The sequence below is a fragment of the Schistocerca cancellata genome, chromosome 9 (genome assembly GCF_023864275.1).
Source record: "Schistocerca cancellata isolate TAMUIC-IGC-003103 chromosome 9, iqSchCanc2.1, whole genome shotgun sequence".
NCBI lineage: Eukaryota > Metazoa > Arthropoda > Insecta > Orthoptera > Acrididae > Schistocerca > Schistocerca cancellata.
This window is the reverse complement of record NC_064634.1, coordinates 511,044,414-511,065,562: the sequence shown is the minus strand read 5'-3', so window position 1 is coordinate 511,065,562 and position 21,149 is coordinate 511,044,414. Positions and strand designations below refer to the sequence as shown.

Below are 21,149 nucleotides of genomic sequence, written 5' to 3'. Positions count from 1 at the left end.
TAAATTCTTTGTCACCAGGAACATAAAATGAAACAGTAGAATATTTAAAAGTAAACCCCTTTTCTCTTCTGCTCAACATCATACTCCACAAGCCATCTAAGAGGGTGTTTCTGGGACCACTAACTGATCCTCCCTACCCCGTTCCACTTGCAAATGGTGTGTGGTAAGGCTCTGTATTAGCTGTAATTTCTCAAATTTTCTCATCGCATTGATTACTTGAAATGTATTCGGGAAGAAGTAATGTGTTGTTTGACTCTTCCCGGAAAGAGCCCTCTCAAAATTTCAGTAGTAAACCTCTTTGTGATGCACAATGCCTCTCTTGCAACCAATGGTAGCACAAATATTAAAGATATATTCACGTTACTTTCATGTTAAAGAGGGAAAGATGTGCACCACAATACTATCCTTGGTGCAATCAAGTTTAAAAACTGGTGAGGAGATTTTTAATCTCTTGAGTGATGAGCTTCTAAGAAAAGGAATTCTATAGAAAAACTGTACTTCATTCACATGATAATGCAAATACAATGGTGAGGACATATGAAAGGAGTTGCTGCTTTTTTGGAGAAAGTTCAACTTCACATATGAATAAAAGCTTGTTCAGTTAGCTGCAAAAACAGGTGCAAAAATTCTCAAATATTTCAGTGCTGAAGAATTTGTAATGGACATTTGCTACTCCCTCCAAAAATGTTCAAAAAACTGTCTACGTTTAAAATTTATTAAAATATATACGGTACTAAACCCCATAAACTACTGAAGCATATTGTTGCAAAGTGGCTGTATTTCCACTAGTCAACAGGAAGAATAACTGAACAGTGGTAACATATGATAAAAGTTTTCAATGGGGAAGCTTCAAAAAGCATAAATAGCTCTCACTTAAGTATAGTACACCCTATTCTAAGTGATCCAGTTAGTAAACTATATCTTATTTTCTGGAATAACAGTCTTATGTTACTTACCAAAGCAAATGTATTCGTGCTTATTTACCAGAACAAATGTATTCCTCCAGAAAGAAGAGCCAGTAATTCATAAACTTCATAGCACTCAAAATACCTAATTTTCTGATTTGATTGTGAGATTTATCAAACATCAAACCTCCTGCAGTAGCCATTTCTGGTTGTCTGAAGGAATTGAAATTCCAGAAAAATAAATATCACAAAGGGGATGAAGATTTTGTCAATGTCATTGTTGTAGACACTAGAAGCTACATTCATCATACCAAGCTTCAAAAATCTGTTGTTAGAAAATTTTATGAAGACATCAGAAGTTGCTTTTGTCAATTCATATAGTTACATCAAACAAAAGTTTCCATTAGATGATAACTTCTTAAAAACTATAGATGTTTTAGGTATTGGATCTAGGAAAAGTTAAACCTTTTTCTTCAGTTGTAAAGCTGAGTGGGCTCTTTCCTAACACCCTGAGTGAATATGGAAAGAACAGTAGAACTGGAATTTTCTAGATACAGGTTTGATGACTTACCAACGGTAGAAGAGAGGGTGATACTCATCTTGTGGTGTTGCAGTTCTTCTTATTTCCATGCTTGCTAAGAAAATGGGATGATGAATTCTGTTTTATGCAAGACACCTTTGGAGTCTTGTTTTACCCAGACATGTTTCAGCACTTTTTGTCCTGTCTTCAAGAGGTTACTTGATTTCATTTCTGTAAAACTGTTATACATATTATCATTTAGAGAATATTTGGTAAAAAATATTTATATTTGTGAATGAGATGATTGTTGTCAAATGTTATACATGGTTTGTTCATGGTTCACAGTTGAGATATGTATAACTGGGCTGATGCACTATAAGTTGCTTATTATAATATGGCTAAAGTTCTGGTTTTTTAACTTATTTAAAAAAAAGGATGGGTTTATGCATTAGCTTATATATCTTACATGAAGCTACTGAATGTTAATGTTGGTAGCTGTGAGTCTGCTACACAATCTACAACTCGTTATCCGCAAACAGCAAAATGTAATTTTTTCTTTGTTTATTATGCATTTCTGAACAAAAATGAATATGTATTGCATTTTTTTTCATGTGACTTACAGCTTTGATGTTGTGGTTTTGGTCTCCTTTTTTGTGGTGTACTAACATGTTCGTTTCTATCACTTTTGTCAGGCATTTTCTGTGATTTTTCGAACTTGCACAGTGTTTTTCCACCATTACATGTTGATGTGGCTGTGTAGTATTGATTTGTTTCATGGCATGTTTGCCCGGGTGAGGCACGCAGATTTGAAGTGTTTTTTGTTGTTTGTAGGCATGTAGAGTGAATGTTGTGCAGTATTGGGTGCGGGTGGGGGGGAATTTAGTTCTGGGGGCTGATCGTGTGAAGTTTTGGTATGGGTGTTATTTATATAGTTCTTCAATTCTGGCAAAGAGGGTTTTGTTGCACAGTGATGTGTACTCATTTAGTACTTTCTTAGCTTGGGCTATTGATTTCTGGATGTGATAGTCTTCTTGTATTGTTAATTTTTGGTATAAGCTGTTACTAGTTTTAAGAATCTTTAAACCAGCTTCAGTGTTTGTTGGATGGTGATTCTGTGCTATCAGTTGATCTGTGGATGTTGAGTGTGAGCTGTTGCTTTCCAGTGCTCTGAGATGTTCTGTAGCTGGTTCTGAGATTCTCGCATGCTTGACCCACATTGGATTGGGGGGAAGGAATGAAAGAGGAAGCCGCCTTGTAGAATTTTGCACAGAGCATAAATTAATCATAGCTAACACTTGGTTCAAGAATCATGAAAGGAGGCTGTATACATGGAAGAAGCCTGGAGATACTGACAGGTTTCAGATAGATTATATAATGGTAAGACAGAGATTTAGGAACCAGGTTTTAAATTGTAAGACATTTCCTGGGGCAGATGTAGATTCTGACCACAATCTATTGGTTATGAACTGCAGATTGAAACTGAAGAAACTGCAAAAAGGTGGGAATTTAAGGAGATGGGACCTGGATAAACTGAAAGAACCAGAAGTTGTAGAGAGTTTCAGGGAGAGCATTAGGGAACAATTGACAGGAATGGGGGAAAGAAATACAGTAGAAGAAGAATGGGTAGCTCTGAGGGATGAAGTGGTGAAGGCAGCAGACGATCAAGTAGGTAAAAAGACGCGGGCTAATAGAAATCCTTGGGTAACAGAAGAAATATTGAATGTAATTGATGAAAGGAGAAAATATAAAAATGCCGTAAATGAAGCAGGCAAAAAGGAATACAAACGTCTCAAAAATGAAATCGACAGGAAGTGCAAAATGGCTAAGCAGGGATGGCTAGAGGACAAATGTAAGGATGTAGAGGCTTGTCTCACTAGGGGTAAGATAGATACTGCGTACAGGAAAATTAAAGAGACCTTTGGAGAGAAGAGAACCACTTGTATGAATATCAAGAGCTCAGATGGCAACCCAGTTCTAAGCAAAGAAGGGAAAGCAGAAAGGTGGAAGGAGTATATAGAGGGTTTATACAAGGGCGATGTACTTGAGGACAATATTATGGAAATGGAAGAGGATGTAGATGAAGATGAAATGGGAGATAAGATACTGCGTGAAGAGTTTGACAGAGCACTGAAAGACCTGAGTCAAAACAAGGCCCCGGGAGTAGACAACATTCCATTAGAACTACTGATGGCCTCAGGAGAGCCAGTCATGACAAAACTCTACCATCTGGTGGGCACGATGTATGAGACAGGCGAAATACCCTCAGACTTTAAGAAGAATATAATAATTCCAATCCCAAAGAAAGCAGGTGTTGACAGATGTGAAAGTTACCGAACTATCAGTTTAATAAGTCACAGCTGCAAAATACTAACGCGAATTCTTTACAGACGAATGGAAAAACTGGTAGAAGCCGACCTCGGGGAAGATCAGTTTGGATTCCGTAGAAATGTTGGAACACGTGAGGCAATACTGACCTTACGACTTATCTTAGAAGAAAGATTAAGAAAAGGCAAACCTACGTTTCTAGCATTTGTAGACTTAGAGAAAGCTTTTGACAATGTTGACTGGAATACTCTCTTTCAAATTCTGAAGGTGGCAGGGGTAAAATACAGGGAGCGAAAGGCTATTTACAATTTGTACAGAAACCAGATGGCAGTTATAAGAGTCGAGGGGCATGAAAGGGAAGCAGTGGTTGGGAAGGGAGTGAGACAGGGTTGTAGCCTCTCCCCGATGTTATTCAATCTGTATATTGAGCAAGCAGTAAAGGATACAAAAGAAAAATTCGGAGTAGGTATTAAAATTCATGGAGAAGAAGTAAAAACTTTGAGGTTCGCCGATGACATTGTAATTCTGTCAGAGACAGCAAATGACTTGGAAGAGCAGTTGAACGGAATGGACAGTGTCTTGAAAAGAGGTTATAAGATGAACATCAACAAAAGCAAAACGAGGATAATGGAATGTAGTCAAATTAAGTCGGGTGATGCTGAGGGAATTAGATTAGGAAATGAGACACTTAAAGTAGTAAAGGAGTTTTGCTATTTAGGGAGTAAAATAACCGATGATGGTCGAAGTAGAGAGGATATAAAATGTAGACTGGCAATGGCAAGGAAAGCGTTTCTCAAGAAGAGAAATTTGTTAACATCGAATATAGATTTAGGTGTCAGGAAGTCGTTTCTGAAAGTATTTGTATGGAGTGTAGCCATGTATGGAAGTGAGACATGGACGATAACTAGTTTGGACAAGAAGAGAATAGAAGCTTTCGAAATGTGGTGCTACAGAAGAATGCTGAAGATAAGGTGGGTAGATCACGTAACTAATGAGGAGGTATTGAATAGGATTGGGGAGAAGAGAAGTTTGTGGCACAACTTGACTAGAAGTAGGGATCGGTTGGTAGGACATGTTCTGAGGCATCGAGGGATCACAAATTTAGCATTGGAGGGCAGCGTGGAGGGTAAAAATCGTAGAGGGAGACCAAGAGATCAATACACTAAGCAGATTCAGAAGGATGTAGGTTGCAGTAGGTACTGGGAGATGAAGAAGCTTGCACAGGATAGAGTAGCATGGAGAGCTGCATCAAACCAGTCTCAGGACTGAAGACCACAACAACAACGACCCACATATACAAATTGGAAGCAGTTGTAAGTTAGTTGGTATATATGACTGGCTATATTTGGCAGTGTTCATAGTATTTCTTCCAAATCTGTTTTGTATTGTGTTGTTGGTTCTGTGTGCTATGTTGAGTCTTGGTTTCTTTAGTATATTTTTCACCCTGTTTGTGACTATTATCGTTTGTAATTATGTGTCATTTATTGATGACTGTCTGCTGATTTGCTGTATATTGTGTTGTGTTTGTTTGTGTGTATGTTTCATGATTATGTGTTGCTAATTTTTGTAGTTTGTGATTTATTTTATCTACTCTTTTTGTATCGTATCCATTCTTCTGTGCAATTTGTTTTATTGTATGCAGTTCTTGTGTGTGATATTGTTTGTTCATGGGTGTTTTGTTCAGTCTGTGTAATAAATATCTGAAGCTTACTTCTTTGTGAGTTATAGGGTGACTGGATTGGTTATGAATAATGGAGTAATGGTGCTAGTGATTGTGGGTTTCCTTTAAATTGTGAACTCATGTCTGTTGTTTCTCTTGTGTATGGTAAGATCTAGGAAATTGAGTTTTTCGTCTGTTTGTGTATCAGTGGTGAACTGTATTTGTGGATGGATGGTGTTTATGTCCTCATGACTTTATTTGATGTGAGACTTTGATTCATCTTTTAGTTAAATTATATCATCTACATATTTGTACCAATATATTATTTTGAACTGTTTTGGTATTACTATTTTGTCAGAGATTTGCTTTTCCATCTGATGGAGGAAAATGTCAGCTAAGAGGTCACTGATTGGGGATCTCATAGGTAGTCCATCGTGTTGAGAGTAAAATTTATTGTTTAATGTGAAGTGGTTTTGCTCTGTGATGAGCCTAAGTATGGCTAATATTTCTTTTATGTTTGTTGTGGAAATGTTTCCTTGCAGTTGGATGTTTTGTATGTTTTCATTTCTTATTTTTTCTGTTAAGTCACATGAGTTCTTTAGACTTCTGTTTTCAGTGTATTTTATATTGTCTGTAGCAGAAATTGGGGGTGGTATTTTTCTGGATCATTCTTTTAATCTGTGTGTCTGTAAAAATTGTTTATGTGGTTTTCAGAGTTTTCTGGAAGTTTGTTTGGTATTGGCTTGTTGGATCACTTCTTAATTCTGTGATGTTGTTGCTTTGGAAGAATTCTGTTGTTTTGTCAATGTATTCCTGTTCTTTTATGACTATGATTGAATTTCCCTTGTCAGATCTTGTGATAATGGCATTTTCTTTCATTAATTTTTTCTGTAGTTTTCTGTAGTTTTTTTATTCAGTTGTCATTCTGTTTTCTTTTATAGTGGTTTTGTTCTATTTGATGTTTCTTATTTCCTCAGCAACTAGTCTCTTGTTAGATTTGCATTGAATTCAGGTGTGTTTAGTTTTTCTTGTTTCTGTATGATGTGTCTTGTTTCTGTTATGATATTCTCTATTGTCCTGTGTGACACCATTGTGTTTATGCTATGTTTGGAATCATTTTCAAGCAGGCTACTCTCTTGTTCAGGCAATTTTGTGTCTGTTAGATTAATCACTCTTTTGTGAAAAGTGTATTTGTTGTATTGGTGATGTTTCTGTGATTTATCATTTTGGTGAGTTTCTTTTGTTGTATCGCATGTTTTCTTTCAATTATGGTATTGACGTATGTTCTAACTGTGTGCATTAATTCATCAAAAGATGGTGAATATTTGTGATTTGCTAGTTCTATATGCAATCTGTTCTTAAGGTTGGCAACTGTGGATTAGTGTTCCTATTCATATATAATAATAATTATTTTGGTTAACAAACAGGTTCTGGGATTTCTAACAAATCTGAAATATAGAATTAAAAATACAAACATGAGAACAGAATTGAATCTCTGATTTGGCTGCCAGTGACATTATGCTGGACATCATGTTGTAGCAGTACAAAGTCATATTGTTTCAATAGATCCTGCAGCAATAATAAAGAAAAAGCATTGTTTTAGTTTGTAAAACCATTAGGCTAATTGTAAAATTATTAGCTGTTATGCTGTAGTCATTGTAACAACTTATTCATACATTATTTAAAATAAAAAGCCTAATTAAGTTTTGAAATTGTGTTTATACATATTGTCAATGCTAAATTAGTCTGTGCAGCACTTGAGTGGCCCATGTTTCATACTGGTCAACTATCCAGCGAAAGGATTTGTCTTTCAGCTGCCATCGGATAAATGTCCAGAAACCTTAGCAAGGTAAGGCTATTTCTTGCTAACTTATTATGAATATGTAGCTTAGTGAAAACCTTTCACTTTCATGCAGTGTAGAGCTATAATATTATGACATGTTACTGTATATGCAATGGGAAGGCAGTTGTTCATAATCAGGATCAAAGCGGTTTTTTTAATGTTGTTTCCATTCATAATTTGAGTTTTGTTAATCTTCCTGCATCTACAAGCTACCTTCTGATTTGTGGCAAATGATACTACATGAATGGTTCATTACTGTAAGCAAGATCCTGTATGAGCTCAATTTGTCTGGTTTTATCATTATGCTTATTTTCAAGATATATGTGAGAGGAACCAGTATGACACTTGACTCTTTTTGGAAGACTCAGAATTTTGAAAGTATATCTCTCCACACATAGATCTCTTTTGTATTGTCTGCCAGTAAAGCTGGAATATATTATATCTCCCCAATGCTCTCATACTTCCAAATGTGTGACAAAACATTCTGCTCTTCTTTGGATATTTTGTGTTCTCTTCTCTTTCTCCTCTCCCTGATTAGCAGAGCACAAGAATCAGACAAGTGGTTTGTAAGTTACCTCTTTGTAGGTGAATTATAAAAATTATGGAAGAAGTAAAAGTAAGAACTAAGTGTACAATCAGTGTGTTGAGTCACTGACAGGCAAGTAAAGAAGACTGAGAACATTGCTAAAATTTTGGACAAATCATTCTGCAGAGGTAACAAATACATGTACATACACATATGTACCTGCATGGCTACATTTTGCTGGCTGTGTAATGCACAATGAGATGGAGAAGTGGATTGGGAGGGGTAGATAGAACCAATATAGAGGGAGACAGTGGAATGGAGGGTATGGATGTAGAACGAGTGAAGTTACAGTCATAGAGCAGGGGTAAAGGCAGATCCAGGGTTGGGATTAGCAGTGGTTGAGGCCTGCATGGTTACAGGATTGAAGAATTCTTGCAAGGATAACTATTGTTTGCATAATTCAGGGAAGCTGGTGTTAGTGGCAAGGATCCAGATGGCACAGATTGTGAAGCACCCAATGAAATCAAGCACATTGTGGTTGGCACCTTGTCTCGCCACTGATTGGTGAACTCTGCTTGCAGCCAAAGTTTGACTGTGACAACTCATTTGCACTTTCTTAGAATTCACAGCTTTGCTTTCCCAAGGCTCTCCAATATCATTTCATTCAAGAATGTTAGCCCTACAAGATATGTAGGGGAGAACTTCTGTGAAGTTTGGGATGTAGAAGGAGTAGCATTGGCAAATGTTGAGCTGTGAGGCTGGATTGTGATTTGTGTTTGGATAGCTCATTTGACAGAGCACTTGCCCATGAAAGGCAAGGGTCTTAGATCTGAGTCTTGGTCCAACACACTGTTGTAATCTGGTAGGAAATTTCACATCAGTATATACTCTGCTCCAGAGTGAAGATTCTTCTCCTAGGCTGTGGCTAAGCATTTCTCTGCAATAATCTGTCAGGAAGTTTCATGTATGTTACAGTTTCATATTGGATATACCAGTCTCAGCAGTGTATCTTCGAAATTCTTTGATGTCTACTGTCTTGTCTATTTGATAAGGACTACAAAAATTTGAATAGAACTCTAGAATAGGTGACACTAGTGTCCTGAATGTGAGTTATCAAAGAAATTTGTGACCCAATCCAGAATCCATCCAACTAATATAAATCTTCTATCCACTTTCCCTGGACTTTCTATCCACTTTTCCTTGTTTCATAATTTGTGACTTTCTTGTATTTCTTGTAAATATTTAAAGAACACTGCAAACTCCAGAAATGTGATGATCTCCTTCCCAGTTCCTACTGTTTTTGTTTCTACAATCATCTGTCTTTTCTTTTTTTTTTTTTTTTCCCCACTTGTTTGTTTGCTGATGTTATCTGCCTTTTACAACTTGTGATTTGTCATTTCTTTTATTTGGTTTCTCCTTATTCTATCAATTGCATTTTCTTTCCCTTTTCTTTCCTTTTTCAGTCAATACTAATTCAACTGCATTTCATTTCATAGTCACTTTTCCTTTACTTCGGAATGATACTGCTCATTTTTCAATTCCAGGTTTGTTTGTTGGTAGGATGTTAGTGTTGATTTTTGTCTTGTACTGTGTTCTGTCCCTGTTTTACGTACTGTCCTAAATTATTTTCTTTTGATATGTTTAAATGCTTCCATTTTCTTCAACCTTTTTTACTCCATACTTCAAGAAACAAGGATTTTGTAGAAGTGTTTATCAGTATGTTAGCTGATGTGTGATAAGTAATAGTTTTTATTTTCATTTAGTTGAAACTGAAATTGATGACAGTTTGTGCTATAACCCAAGAACACTGTACCTTGTTGCTTGACCAGTACACACACATGGAAGACAAGGCACTCCTCTACCTTTGCAAAGAAGTGAACACTGTGCTCACGTCCATTTCTTCAGTGGGTGACAAAGATTATTAAGTCATGCAACACGGCTACCACTGGTGTGTAGTGTTGGAAGTGGCATGAGCATGGACAGGTGCAGTGCCCACCTCCCCGTGAGAGGCCATGTGGTAGGACAGGTAATGCTGGTGGTGCTTCCGTAGCCATGTGCAATTCCACCCCGAGGGAAGGAAGTTGTGGCATAGATGGCAGAACAGGTGGCCCCAGCTGCAGCGGAGATGGCAGTGGCAGAGATGTTGGCTGCGACACAATGGGAGCCGGGGTTCTGCCGTGGCCCCGACAGCTGAAGGGGGTACCCACGTCAGAGGAAACAGTTGTGAAAATGTTGGCAGTGGTGGCGGGGAAGGTGAGGGCACTGGCTGCAATTTAGGAGACAGTTGGGCAGACGGAAGATGCAGGGACAGCAGAGGCACGCCAATTGCGCAGCCACCCACATGAACCTCCATCATTCGTGTGGTCAGAGGCCAAATCCGTGAGCCTAAAAAGATGTGCCAGGCCAGAAGCCAGGCTGAAGCAGATTTAGCAGAGTCTGGTGCTGACTATGCAAAAACTCTGCGATGCTCTTATCGCCAACAAAGGTGAAACTATAAGAACTGAGGAACTGGTAAAGAGCTACTTCCTGTGACATTCGAAACATATTTTTTCATCCGAGTCTTAAATGTTTGTACTAGTCATTCTGCTTCCCCATTTGATTGAGGGTGGAAAGGAGGAACTGTGATGTGGTGAACACCAGTTGTTGTTTTGTTTTTTGCAAAATATCTTCAGGTTCCTAAGATATGAATTAGGTGTCACTGTCTGTAACTAATGTATATATAAGACCTACCATTGCAAACATTTTTTGAAAAAGTTGAAATTGTTGCTGCCACAGAGGTAAACAGGCAATGCACCACATACGGAATCTTAGTATAAGCATCAGTTATAACAAGCACGTAGAAACTCAAAAAAGGTCCCACAAAATCTACGTGAATTCTTTCCTGTGACTGCTATGGATTGGACCATGGTGACAAAGAATCATGAGGAGTTGTGTGATGGGGAGCACACTGTGAGCAGGCTGCAACAATTCATACTATTTCGCCATCAATGTCTGGCCAAAACACATACCTGCGTGGTAGTGCTTTTGTGTGTGACACATGCTAATTGTCCACGTATTATAAACTCATAATCTCACACTGAAATGCAGACGTGCCCACAAACAAGGGACTAGTGTCCTCAGTAGCCAACAACAGTACGCCACTGCAAACAGAGAGACAATTTTGTAATGTAAAATAATTTCTCAGAGGATCAGAGGCACAGCCCAGAAGTTTGTCCAGACAGTATTGGACAAAAGAAACAATTTAACACAGGATCTGCATCTGCAATTTTAGTGGTGGTGGTAGTAGGAAAATCATCAACAATATTTTGAGCTTTCATGTTTAAATGAAAACAAAGTAGTTCCACCTTATCACACTGTTCATCTGGACCAGTTGACAAATACAACAAGGCAATAGCAATGGCATATTGCACCACAGGCCAAAAACGTAACTCATAATTGTATTGTCACAGGAAAAGAGCCCACTGCAGTAAGTGACAAGCAGTTTTGTCTGGCAAATATGCCGGAAGGCTAAAAAGAGAGACTAGTTCTGTCCTCAGGTGGAACTTAGACCCATATAGAAAGACACAAAATCCACAACAATAAGAAGGCCTTGCACAAATTTACATCTGTTTCCCCAAATACCTGGAAATATTGCCACAGGCATTTTTCACAAGTGCCCCAGTGTTCTGCTGCAGTGCCATATGCAGGGAATGGCAGCAGGTATGTTGTTGATGGAACTGCAGGTTGTGCCAATGCGTTATTAAACTGGAAGTAGCTACTGTCAGTGTCTGCTGTAGCTCAAGAAGAGATTAAGCACTGCCTCTGTGGAAATTAAGCTCAAAGGACCAGTGACTGAAGTGGAATACATGGAGCTGAACACTACACATTACCAGAAAAGTGTTCTAACCCAAGAACACTGTAATTTATTACTCGGATAGTGCACACACGAGGAAGGCAAAGTACAATACAATTAGCAATACACAAATGGTCAGCAGAGGCCGGGTGGCCTCTAGTGGCCGAATCAAGCACAAACGTCACCTGCGAACTATGAAGTGGTGCACACACAAAACTGGTAGCTACAGCAGTGTGTGTGGTCAGTAATAATGAGGAGCATTAGTTCTGCTTAAAACATTTGGGAGTATGTTTCATGTACATGAATTGTGTGAAATAGAAAACATTTATTCTCTATTTTATTATCTTACTTTTACTATTTATTGTATGTGAAGTATGTGCTGGATTTTTTTTCTTTTTTCACTGAGAAAACACTGTAAGACAGATGAACTATATGTTAATCTTCCTGTTCATAAATTAGTTTTATATAATTTAATTTGTTGATAATCTTGATTGAAAGATTATTTTGTCTTTATTTCCCATTTCACAGGGATGTATTCAAGCTAACAAATTTTCTAGTATGCAACAATGTAGCACACAATATATATATAACCAGAGGAACTGATTTTTCCTCTTCGCATACAAACTCTAAAATTTGCAACACAGTCCGTGTTTATGTGTGGGCGAGGAAATCTTCTTCAGGTCTGTATTAACTGTTTTTCCATTATTGCTTTTATTGGTTCTCTATTTTTGTACAAAATGAAGCTTGACAGAAAAAGAAACACTAGAATTTGTAAATGTCAACAAAAGATATTGCAGTCTAAATACATATCAAACAATGTATTCAGAATTTAAGAAACACAAGATAGCATTTTGGGTACAGAAATTTGATTTTTCCCTTTCTAAATATTCTGGATTAATAATAGAAGTAAAAAATGGACTGATACTTACCATAAAGATGACATATTAAGTTGCAGATAGGCGCAATTAAAAGAAACTTACAAATCAACTTTAAGTCACAGCCTTCATTAGAAAAACCAAGAGAGACACACACCATACCTTCGACAAGCAAGCACACCTCATGCATGCATGACCACCAGCTGTCAGAGTAGTCTATCATATGTACTTGCTTCCTGTTTGCAACTTAATGTGTCATCTTTATGGTAAGTAGCAATCTTATCTTTTCCTTTCATTGTTGACATTCCAACCGGGAGTTTCCATTGTTTTATTTGGGATTAATTGTTTTTATATGTCAATGTTGTACTGCAAGTTGCTTTGTAAGAATTTTCCTAAAGCAGTGCTGATTAAATGTCATAGGAATACTAACTTTATTGGTCCCATTGGATCTCGAGTCATTCCACATTCAGTTTTTCTTTGATTGGTTCATGCACTCTGCCTAGTACTGTTTCATTCCTTCTGATTGTAACTTTCTGTATATGTCTTAAACCACTATACTCATTCAGGGTGTCATTTCTGCTGAAGATTAGTGGTTATTAAGAAGAGTATCAATTTTATCTTTGTGCTTTGCATCTTTTGTCTGGAGTCCAGCTGGCTTAAGATCTTGCAGAATTTCTTGGCTTTATTACACTTCTGTCTTCTTTCCAAGGTTTCTCATCACACAATGTTGTCACATTATGTTTCTCTGCAGTCACAAGACGTGGAAGGAATAAGTGTTTCATTTCTTCTTCATTGTGCTGATGACAGGGTGATGCTACACCACATAGAAGTTACATAAATTATTTCATTTCATTAATAGTAAGTGAAAACAAAATTGCAATGAAATTCTAGATGTAGTGATAAGATAAATTCTGAAATAATTGTGTTATAAGTTTATAATTACAGCCTTTAGGAGGTTGACCATCCTTATAACACGTATAAACAATATTCAAACAATCTGAAATTGAGAAGCTGAAGTCTTGTTTTTGTCTTCAATGTAATGTAATATCTGTAGTGTATCATCATCCCAAGTTTAGAGTTTTATTATATGTACAGGTTGATACTGATGTGAGAAAGATAGGACAATTACCTAAACATTATGTTTCTTCTGATCTTGTGTGGAAGCCGTAGAACGAATTGTGTGTTATGTGCTCTATGCCAAGACATTTCATCACTATCTTTCACACAGAAGATTTTAGAATTTACAGGTCACCATCTTATCCTCACGCCATAAGGCACCAATCTCTCTTGACAATAAGTCAGAACCTTAAATAATCTCAGATGTTCTGCTGATTTGTACCTTTTGGGACTGGACCATCTCAGAGAAAAGAAAGGCAAAGTAGTTAACAGCTGCAGACTAATATTATTGTGTAAGAAATCATAATGTCTTAACGGCCATGCAGTAGGATTTAGGAATGCCTCAAATAGTGACAAAACAGTTTATTACTTCTGATACGGCTCAGCAGTGTATGTTTTGTGATCAAACATATCTTTCTGAATGTGTAGATCAGTGGTAGTCAAACTGGTCTCTACAGCACACTAGTTGATGTTCCAGCTTTCACGGTGTGTGGTAGCTGGTAGAGGTTTTAAAGATATTTTCACTTGGTTTGCATAATGTTTGGATGTAAAGCATGTAGTAAGTAATTATTATTATTATTATTATTATTATTTATTATTATTATTATTATTATAATTATATGTTTTAACTTGCTGTAACTCTGCTTTATAAATTTACTTCCCCACTTCATAAATCACCATTACTGTGGAACCGATGGTTGGTTAGAAAATTTTATTACTAGCAGAAATACAGAAGTGGGCTGTTGCTAAAAAAGTTGACTACCCCTAGTGTAGACAGTCTCCTGTTATTAACTAAACTTGTAGTGTTATGGAATTAGACAGAATGTCATGTATGCTATGTTGTTGAAAACAAACATATTGAGAAAAGCTATAAGTTATAGAGAGAAAGCAATCAAGAGGTTTAAATCTCTTTTATTCAAATTTCAGCTGTATAGGTTCTGAATCATGAAGTCCTGTTTTAGATGGCTATTACTTTTTTGCTGAGGTCTCATTTTCTGATCACTTAGTGATGTGGTGTCATGGAATTTGCTGTTAAGTGATAGAATCATAATATATTTGAAATACATCTTCCTACTATGTATTCTGTTACCTTGGCACAAATATGTGTGCCAGTACAGCTCTTTTAATAATAGTGCAATAAGCATTACTCTTTTCGCTAGGATACCACATGCTGTTATAAAGACTTATAACACAGTAATTGATTTCACTTGATAAATGAAAACAATAATTCATCAGTGTTCCTAGACTATAAAGATGTTCAAATACTTGTGTAACATACACTACTGAAAAAAAGTGCAACACCCTCATGGACATGGTCATTTTAATTACAAGTGAGGTCACAGGTAGCATAACAAATTTGGATCAAATGAAACACGTGTGTCACAGTAAAGGGTGTGCAGTCACATCAATTCACTGTGTACCTCCCCTCTGACAGCACAATGCAGGTGTGTGTTCACATGCAAATGATCATAAAGGTGCCAAATGGCATCCTGTGACAGACTGTTGTGCCTGTTGTTGCAGTTTGTCAGTTGTTCCTGCAGGCCCTGTAACTTCATCATGTTCCATATGTGTTCAATTGGAGAGAGATTTGGTGATCTTGATGGCAACAGCAGTTGTTGTACACCATGAATGTCGTGTTGTGTCACAGAAGCCATATGTGAACGTGAATTGTTCTGCTGAAAAAGCACATCAGCAACCTGTTGGAGAAATTGCAGTTGTTGTTGTTGTTGTTGTTGTTGTTGTGGGCTTCAGTCCAAAGACTGGCTTGAGAGCTAAGACTGGCTTGATGCAGCTCTCCATGCTACTCTATCCTGAGCAAGACTCTTCGTCTTTGAGTAACTACTGCAACCTACAGCCTTCTGAATCTACTTACTGTATTCATCTCCTGGGCTCCCTCTGTGATTTTTACTGTCCATGCTTCCCTCCGATACTAAATTGGTGATCCCTTGATGCTTCAGAGTGTGTCCTACCACTCAATCTCTTCTCGTAGTCAAGTTGTGCCACAAATTCCTCTTCTCCTCAATTCCATTCAGTACCTCCTCATTAGTTATGTGATCTATCGATCTAATCTTCAGCATTCCTCTGTAGCACCACAGTTCAAAAGCTTCTATTATCTTCTTCTCTAAACTGTTTATTGTCCATGTTTAACTTTCATACAAGGCTACACTCCATGCAGATACTTTTAGAAAAGACTTCCTGACATTGAATAGAATCTATATTTGATGTTAACAAATTTCTCTTCTTCAGAAATGCTTTCCTTGCTATTGCAAACCTACATTATATATCCTCTCTACTTCAACGATCATCAGTTATATTGCTGCCCAAATGGCAAAACTCATCTACTACTTTAAGTGTCATTTCCTAATCTCATTCCCTCAGGATCACCTGATTTAATGTGACAACATTCCATTATCCTCATTTTGCTTGTGTTGATGTTCATCTTATATCCTCCTTTCAAGACACTGCCAATTCTCTTCAACTGCTCATCCAAGTGCTGTGCTGTCTCCGAAAGAATTACAATGTAATCAGCAGACCTCAAAAATTTTATTTCTTCTCCCTGGATTTTAAATCCTCCTCCAAATTTTCCTTTTGTTTCCTTAACTGCTTGCTAAATATATAGATTGAATAACATGTGATGTTGGCTACAACCCTGTCTCACTCCGTTCCTGTCTAATTCTCTTTTGAATCACTGCTTCCCATTTGTGCCCCTCGACTCTGCCATCTGATTTCTGTACAGATTATAAATAACCTTTCGCTCCTAGTATTTTACCCCTGCCACCTCTAGAATTTGAAAGAGAACATTCCAGTCAACACTATTGAAAGCTTTCTCTAAGTCTAGTAATGCTACAAATGTAGGTTTGTCTTTCCTTAACCTGTCTTCTATGAGAAGTCATGGGGTCAATATTACCTCGTGTGTTCCTACATTTCTCTGGAATCCAAACTGATCTTCCCCGAGGTTGTGTGTGTGTGTGTGTGTGTGTGTGTGTGTGTGAGAGAGAGAGAGAGAGAGAGAGAGAGAGAGAGAGAGAGTGTGTGTGTTTGTCATTCAATTTTGACGAAGACCTTACTGGCTGAAATCTATATTTGTGACAGTCTTTTTGTTGTGCCTATCTGTGATCTGTGCTATATGGTGAGTAGCAACTTTCCTTTTCACAATATTGTAACATTAAACTGATAATTTGGTAATTTTCACGCCTCTCAGCAACTACTTTCTGTTGAATTGGAATTATTAAGTCTGAGGGTATTTCGCCTGTTTCATACATCCTGCTCACCAAATGGAAGAGTTTTATTCTGGCTGCCTCTCCCAAGGCTATCAGTAGCTCTAACAGAATGTTTTTCTACTCCCAGGGCCTTGTTTCGACTTGTATCTTTCAGTGCTGTGTCAAATTCTTCATGCAGTTACATATCCCCATCTCATCTGCATTTACATCCTCTTGCATTTCCATAATATTTCCCTCAAGTGCATATCCATTGTATAGACACTCTATGTACTCCGTCCACCTTTCTGCTTTCCCTCTTTGCGTAGGACTGGTTTTCCATCTGAGCTCTTGATATTCATACAGGTGGTTCTCTTCTCTCCAAAGGTCTCTTTAATTTTCCTGTAGGTGGTATCTATTTTACTGCTAATGATATATGCTTCTACATCCTTACATTTATCTTCTAGCCATTCCTGTTTAGCCATTTTGCACTTCCTGTTGATCTCATTTTTGAGACATTTGTATTCCCTTTTGCCTACTTCATTTACTGGATTTTAATATTTTCTCCTTTCATCAGTTAAATTCAATATCTCTTTTTTTTTACCTACTTGATCTTGTTCTGCCTTCACTATTTCATCTCTCCAAGCTATCTATTCTTCTTCTACTGTATTCCTTTCCCTTGCTCTTGACAATCGATTCCAAACGCTCTATCTGAAACACTCTGCAACCTCTTGTTCATTCAGTTTACCTGAGTCCCATCTCCTTAAATTCCTGCCTTTTGGCAGTTTCTTCAGTTTTAATCTACAGTTCACAACCATTAAGTTGTGGTCAGGGTCCACAGCCGCCCCTGGGAATGTCTTATAATTTAAAACCTGATTCCTAAATCTCTGGCCGGCCGAAGTGGCTGCGCGGTTCTGGCGCTGCAGTCTGGAACCGTGAGACCGCTACGGTCGCAGGTTTGAATCCTGCCTCGGGCATGGATGTTTGTGATGTCCTTAGGTTAGTTAGGTTTAACTAGTTCTAAGTTCTAGGGGACTAATGACCTCAGCAGTTGAGTCCCATAGTGCTCAGAGCCATTTGAGCCTAAATCTCTGTCTTACCATTATATAATCAATCTGAAACCTTCCAGAGTCTCCAGGCCTCTTCCATATATACAACCTTCTTTCATGATCCTTTCTGTGCAAAATTTTACCAAGTGGCTTCCTCTTCCATTACTTAGCCCCAGTCTATTTCATCTACTATTTTTCCATCTCTTCCTTTTCCTACTATCAAATTCCAGCCACTCCCCCCCCCCCCCCCCTCATGAATACCCTCATGAATATTAAATTTTTGTCTCCCATAACTATCTGAGTAATTTCTTTTATCTCATCATACATTTCTTCGATCTCTTCATCATCTGTAGAGCTAGCTGGAATGTCAACTTGCATGACTGTGGTGAGTGTGAGCTTCATGTCTATCTTGGATACAATAACGCATTCACTATGCTGTCCATATTAGATTATCCACATTTCTATTTTTTATTTATTATTAAACCTAGTCCTGCATTATCCCTATTTGATTTTGTACTTACAACACTGTATTCACCTGACCAGAAGTCCTGTTCCTCCTGTCACCAAACTTCACTAATTCCCACTATACTTAACTTCAACCTATCCATTTTCCTTTTTAAATTTTCTGACCTACTTGCCCAATTAAGAGATCCAACATTCCATGCTCTGATCCGTACAATACCAGTTTTGTTTCTCCTGATAACAATGTCCTCCTGAGTATCCCCCACCTGGAGATCTGAATGGGTGACTATTTTACCTCCGGAATATTTTATCCAAGAGGATGCCATGATCATTTAACCATACAACAGTAGTGCATGGGCAATAGCTCATGAGGTCTACACCATACAGGTGTTCGTCCATCACTTATATACAGACAAAACATGCTCCCATCACTGAAGTGTGATTCCACTCTCCAGTCAACTATTTCATGACACCAGAGTAGCCATACGTGGTAACATCATGATGGCAATGGTAGCCTGGACAAAGGCACACATGATCTTAATCATCCTGCAAGCGTATGGTTCCCAGTAGTTCCTGATGACACAGCATGTGCAACATTTATCCAGATTTTGTCCAGATGATGTTTGGTCGGCCATCACTGTTCATACATTGCACTGATTTTGACATGTGCCTGTACTATGTGGACATTCAAAAACTGATTTACAAGTGTAGGAATGTTACAGAGACCACTGTTGAAAGAAGTGATACACCACCGATACACTGTGCCCAGCTCGTGCAGCAATCCCTCGATACTTCAGGAGTAGATACTCATTGGTGGATCGTGTTTATACCTTGACTGCATGTTGCAAATACTGTTCACCTCAAAAATCAGCACTGTTACTGCTTGCAGAGTCAAAACAGAGGGTACACAGACAAGCCCCCAGATCTCCATATGATTGCCAATGGCTGACAAATGAGTCACTAACACTGCAACCCCCCAGTATGCCCATGCTATGCTGTGGCGTCACCTTGTTTCTTCTACTCATGTATTCAGTCCAATGGAATGGATGAAGAGACTGACAAATAAAGGGCCAGAAAGTGAGATCTATCTCATCTGGTAATAGAGAACAAATATTATAGAACAATATTATATTATGCAGCCAGATGGAGATACTTCACTACAGTAGTGAAACTAGCAGGGTTGTGCGTTCCAACATGGCTTATGTTAGCAAGCCAGGGAAGTGGAAAATACATGACAGAAAGGAAGGAAGATGAACTGTGAGAAAAACCTTAGCACCAGAGTAACTACAGTGGGTTCAAGGAAGGAGAGGAAAACTGAAGAACTGTAATACTATGCTGGAAATCTTATGAATAGCACACTAAACATTGAAAGTCTATGGGCATTTAATGATAATACACAATGAGAAATTGATTTTAAAGATATTTTAATAAATTTTGGCATTAAAAGAACCCAAGAAATTATTGAGACGGGTTACTAAATGATCTGTGGGCCCAACTGACACACTTAGTGAAACAAAGACCAGAAATATGGGTATTGTATTCCAGAGTGCAGTCCACACAAAGATACTGGTTATTGCCTGCAGTTACTTAAGTAACCTTGTCAGCTGGGCAAGTGGAAAATATGAGTGTATCAATATGAATACGTGTAACATCACTGATGTCCAGCAAGGATGCTTGCAGTCAGAACACTGCTCATGTTGGTGGCTGGTCATGTGAATTTTTGCAGTGGGCAAACGTAAGGCCACACACTGGCAGTCTTTTCCATTATTTGCTGTTATCTGAGTCACCTACACCTGTGTACCAGACTGCTGCAGTTGTTCACTGTGTATGAAGGGCTATGACTTTTATGCTTAATGGAATTTTCATAGCTAGTTATATGTTTGTCAGTTAAGCCCCCCATGGACTGTGGGCAGTACTGAGGTGGAGTGACTTGCATGCCTCAATGATACAACAGCTATACCTTACAATCTTACATGCAGTCAAGGTGGCAGGTTATCAATGGAGAGCCCAGATTAATCTGTGGTTTCTGAAAAGGAACATCAGCCTTTTCAGTACTTGCAGGAGTAAACAGTCTGACAGAGTGTCGAACCCTAGATCCCTTACTCAGGTAGGGAGATTAGAGAATTTGAAGAGGGAAATTGATAAGTTGAAGTTAGATGTAGAGGGAACTAGTGAAGTTTGGTAGCAGGAAGAAGAGGATTTATGTTTAGGTGTGTGTATAGTTATCAACACAAAATCAAATAAAGGACATGAGGAGTAGGCCACAACATGAATAAGAAATAGGAATGCTGTTAAGGTACTATGAACAGCATAGTAAATGAATTATCAGAGCCAAAATACACATGAAGCCAACAATCACCACAGTTATATGCAAATTATCTCTACAGATGACGAAGAGATTGAAAGATTATGTGATGAGAGAAATAAGATTATTCAGGAAGAGAAAAATTCAGTTGTGATAGGTGAATGGAATTCAATAGTAGGGGAAGGAAGAAAAGGAAAAATAGTAAAACATGGACTGGGGGACAAGAATGAAAGAGGAAGCCACCTGGCAGAATTTTACATAATTAAATCACTGCTAACAGTTGGTTTAATGATCATGAAAGAAAGCTGTGTACAAGGTAGAGACCTGAGGGCACTGGAAGATCTCAGATTTATTATATAACAGTAAGAGAAATTTTGAAATCAGATTTTAAATTGCAAGACATTTTCAGGAGCAGATGTTTAATCTGACCATAATTTATTGGTTATGAGCTGTGGATTAAAACAGAAGAAATTGTAAAGAGGTAATGATGAGACCTTGATAAATTGAAAGAACCAGAGGCTGTTGAAAGTTTCA

At 37.9% G+C, this 21,149-nt stretch overlaps 1 protein-coding gene across 6 annotated transcripts in view; it reads left to right on the top strand.

The window, feature by feature from the left end:
- LOC126101112 (GDP-D-glucose phosphorylase 1) overlaps positions 1 to 21,149 on the top strand; it is a 92,841-nt gene that overhangs the window by 37,327 nt on the left and 34,365 nt on the right. For 4 of the 6 annotated variants that reach the window (XM_049911794.1, XM_049911792.1, XM_049911790.1 and 1 more), the window contains 2 exons: positions 7,156 to 7,259; positions 12,140 to 12,291. In XM_049911794.1, the coding sequence (XP_049767751.1) occupies positions 7,156 to 7,259; positions 12,140 to 12,291 (256 nt within the window). The remainder of the gene's footprint in view (positions 1 to 7,155; positions 7,260 to 12,139; positions 12,292 to 21,149) is intronic. The other 2 variants (XM_049911793.1, XM_049911791.1) reach the window with 2 other exon arrangements.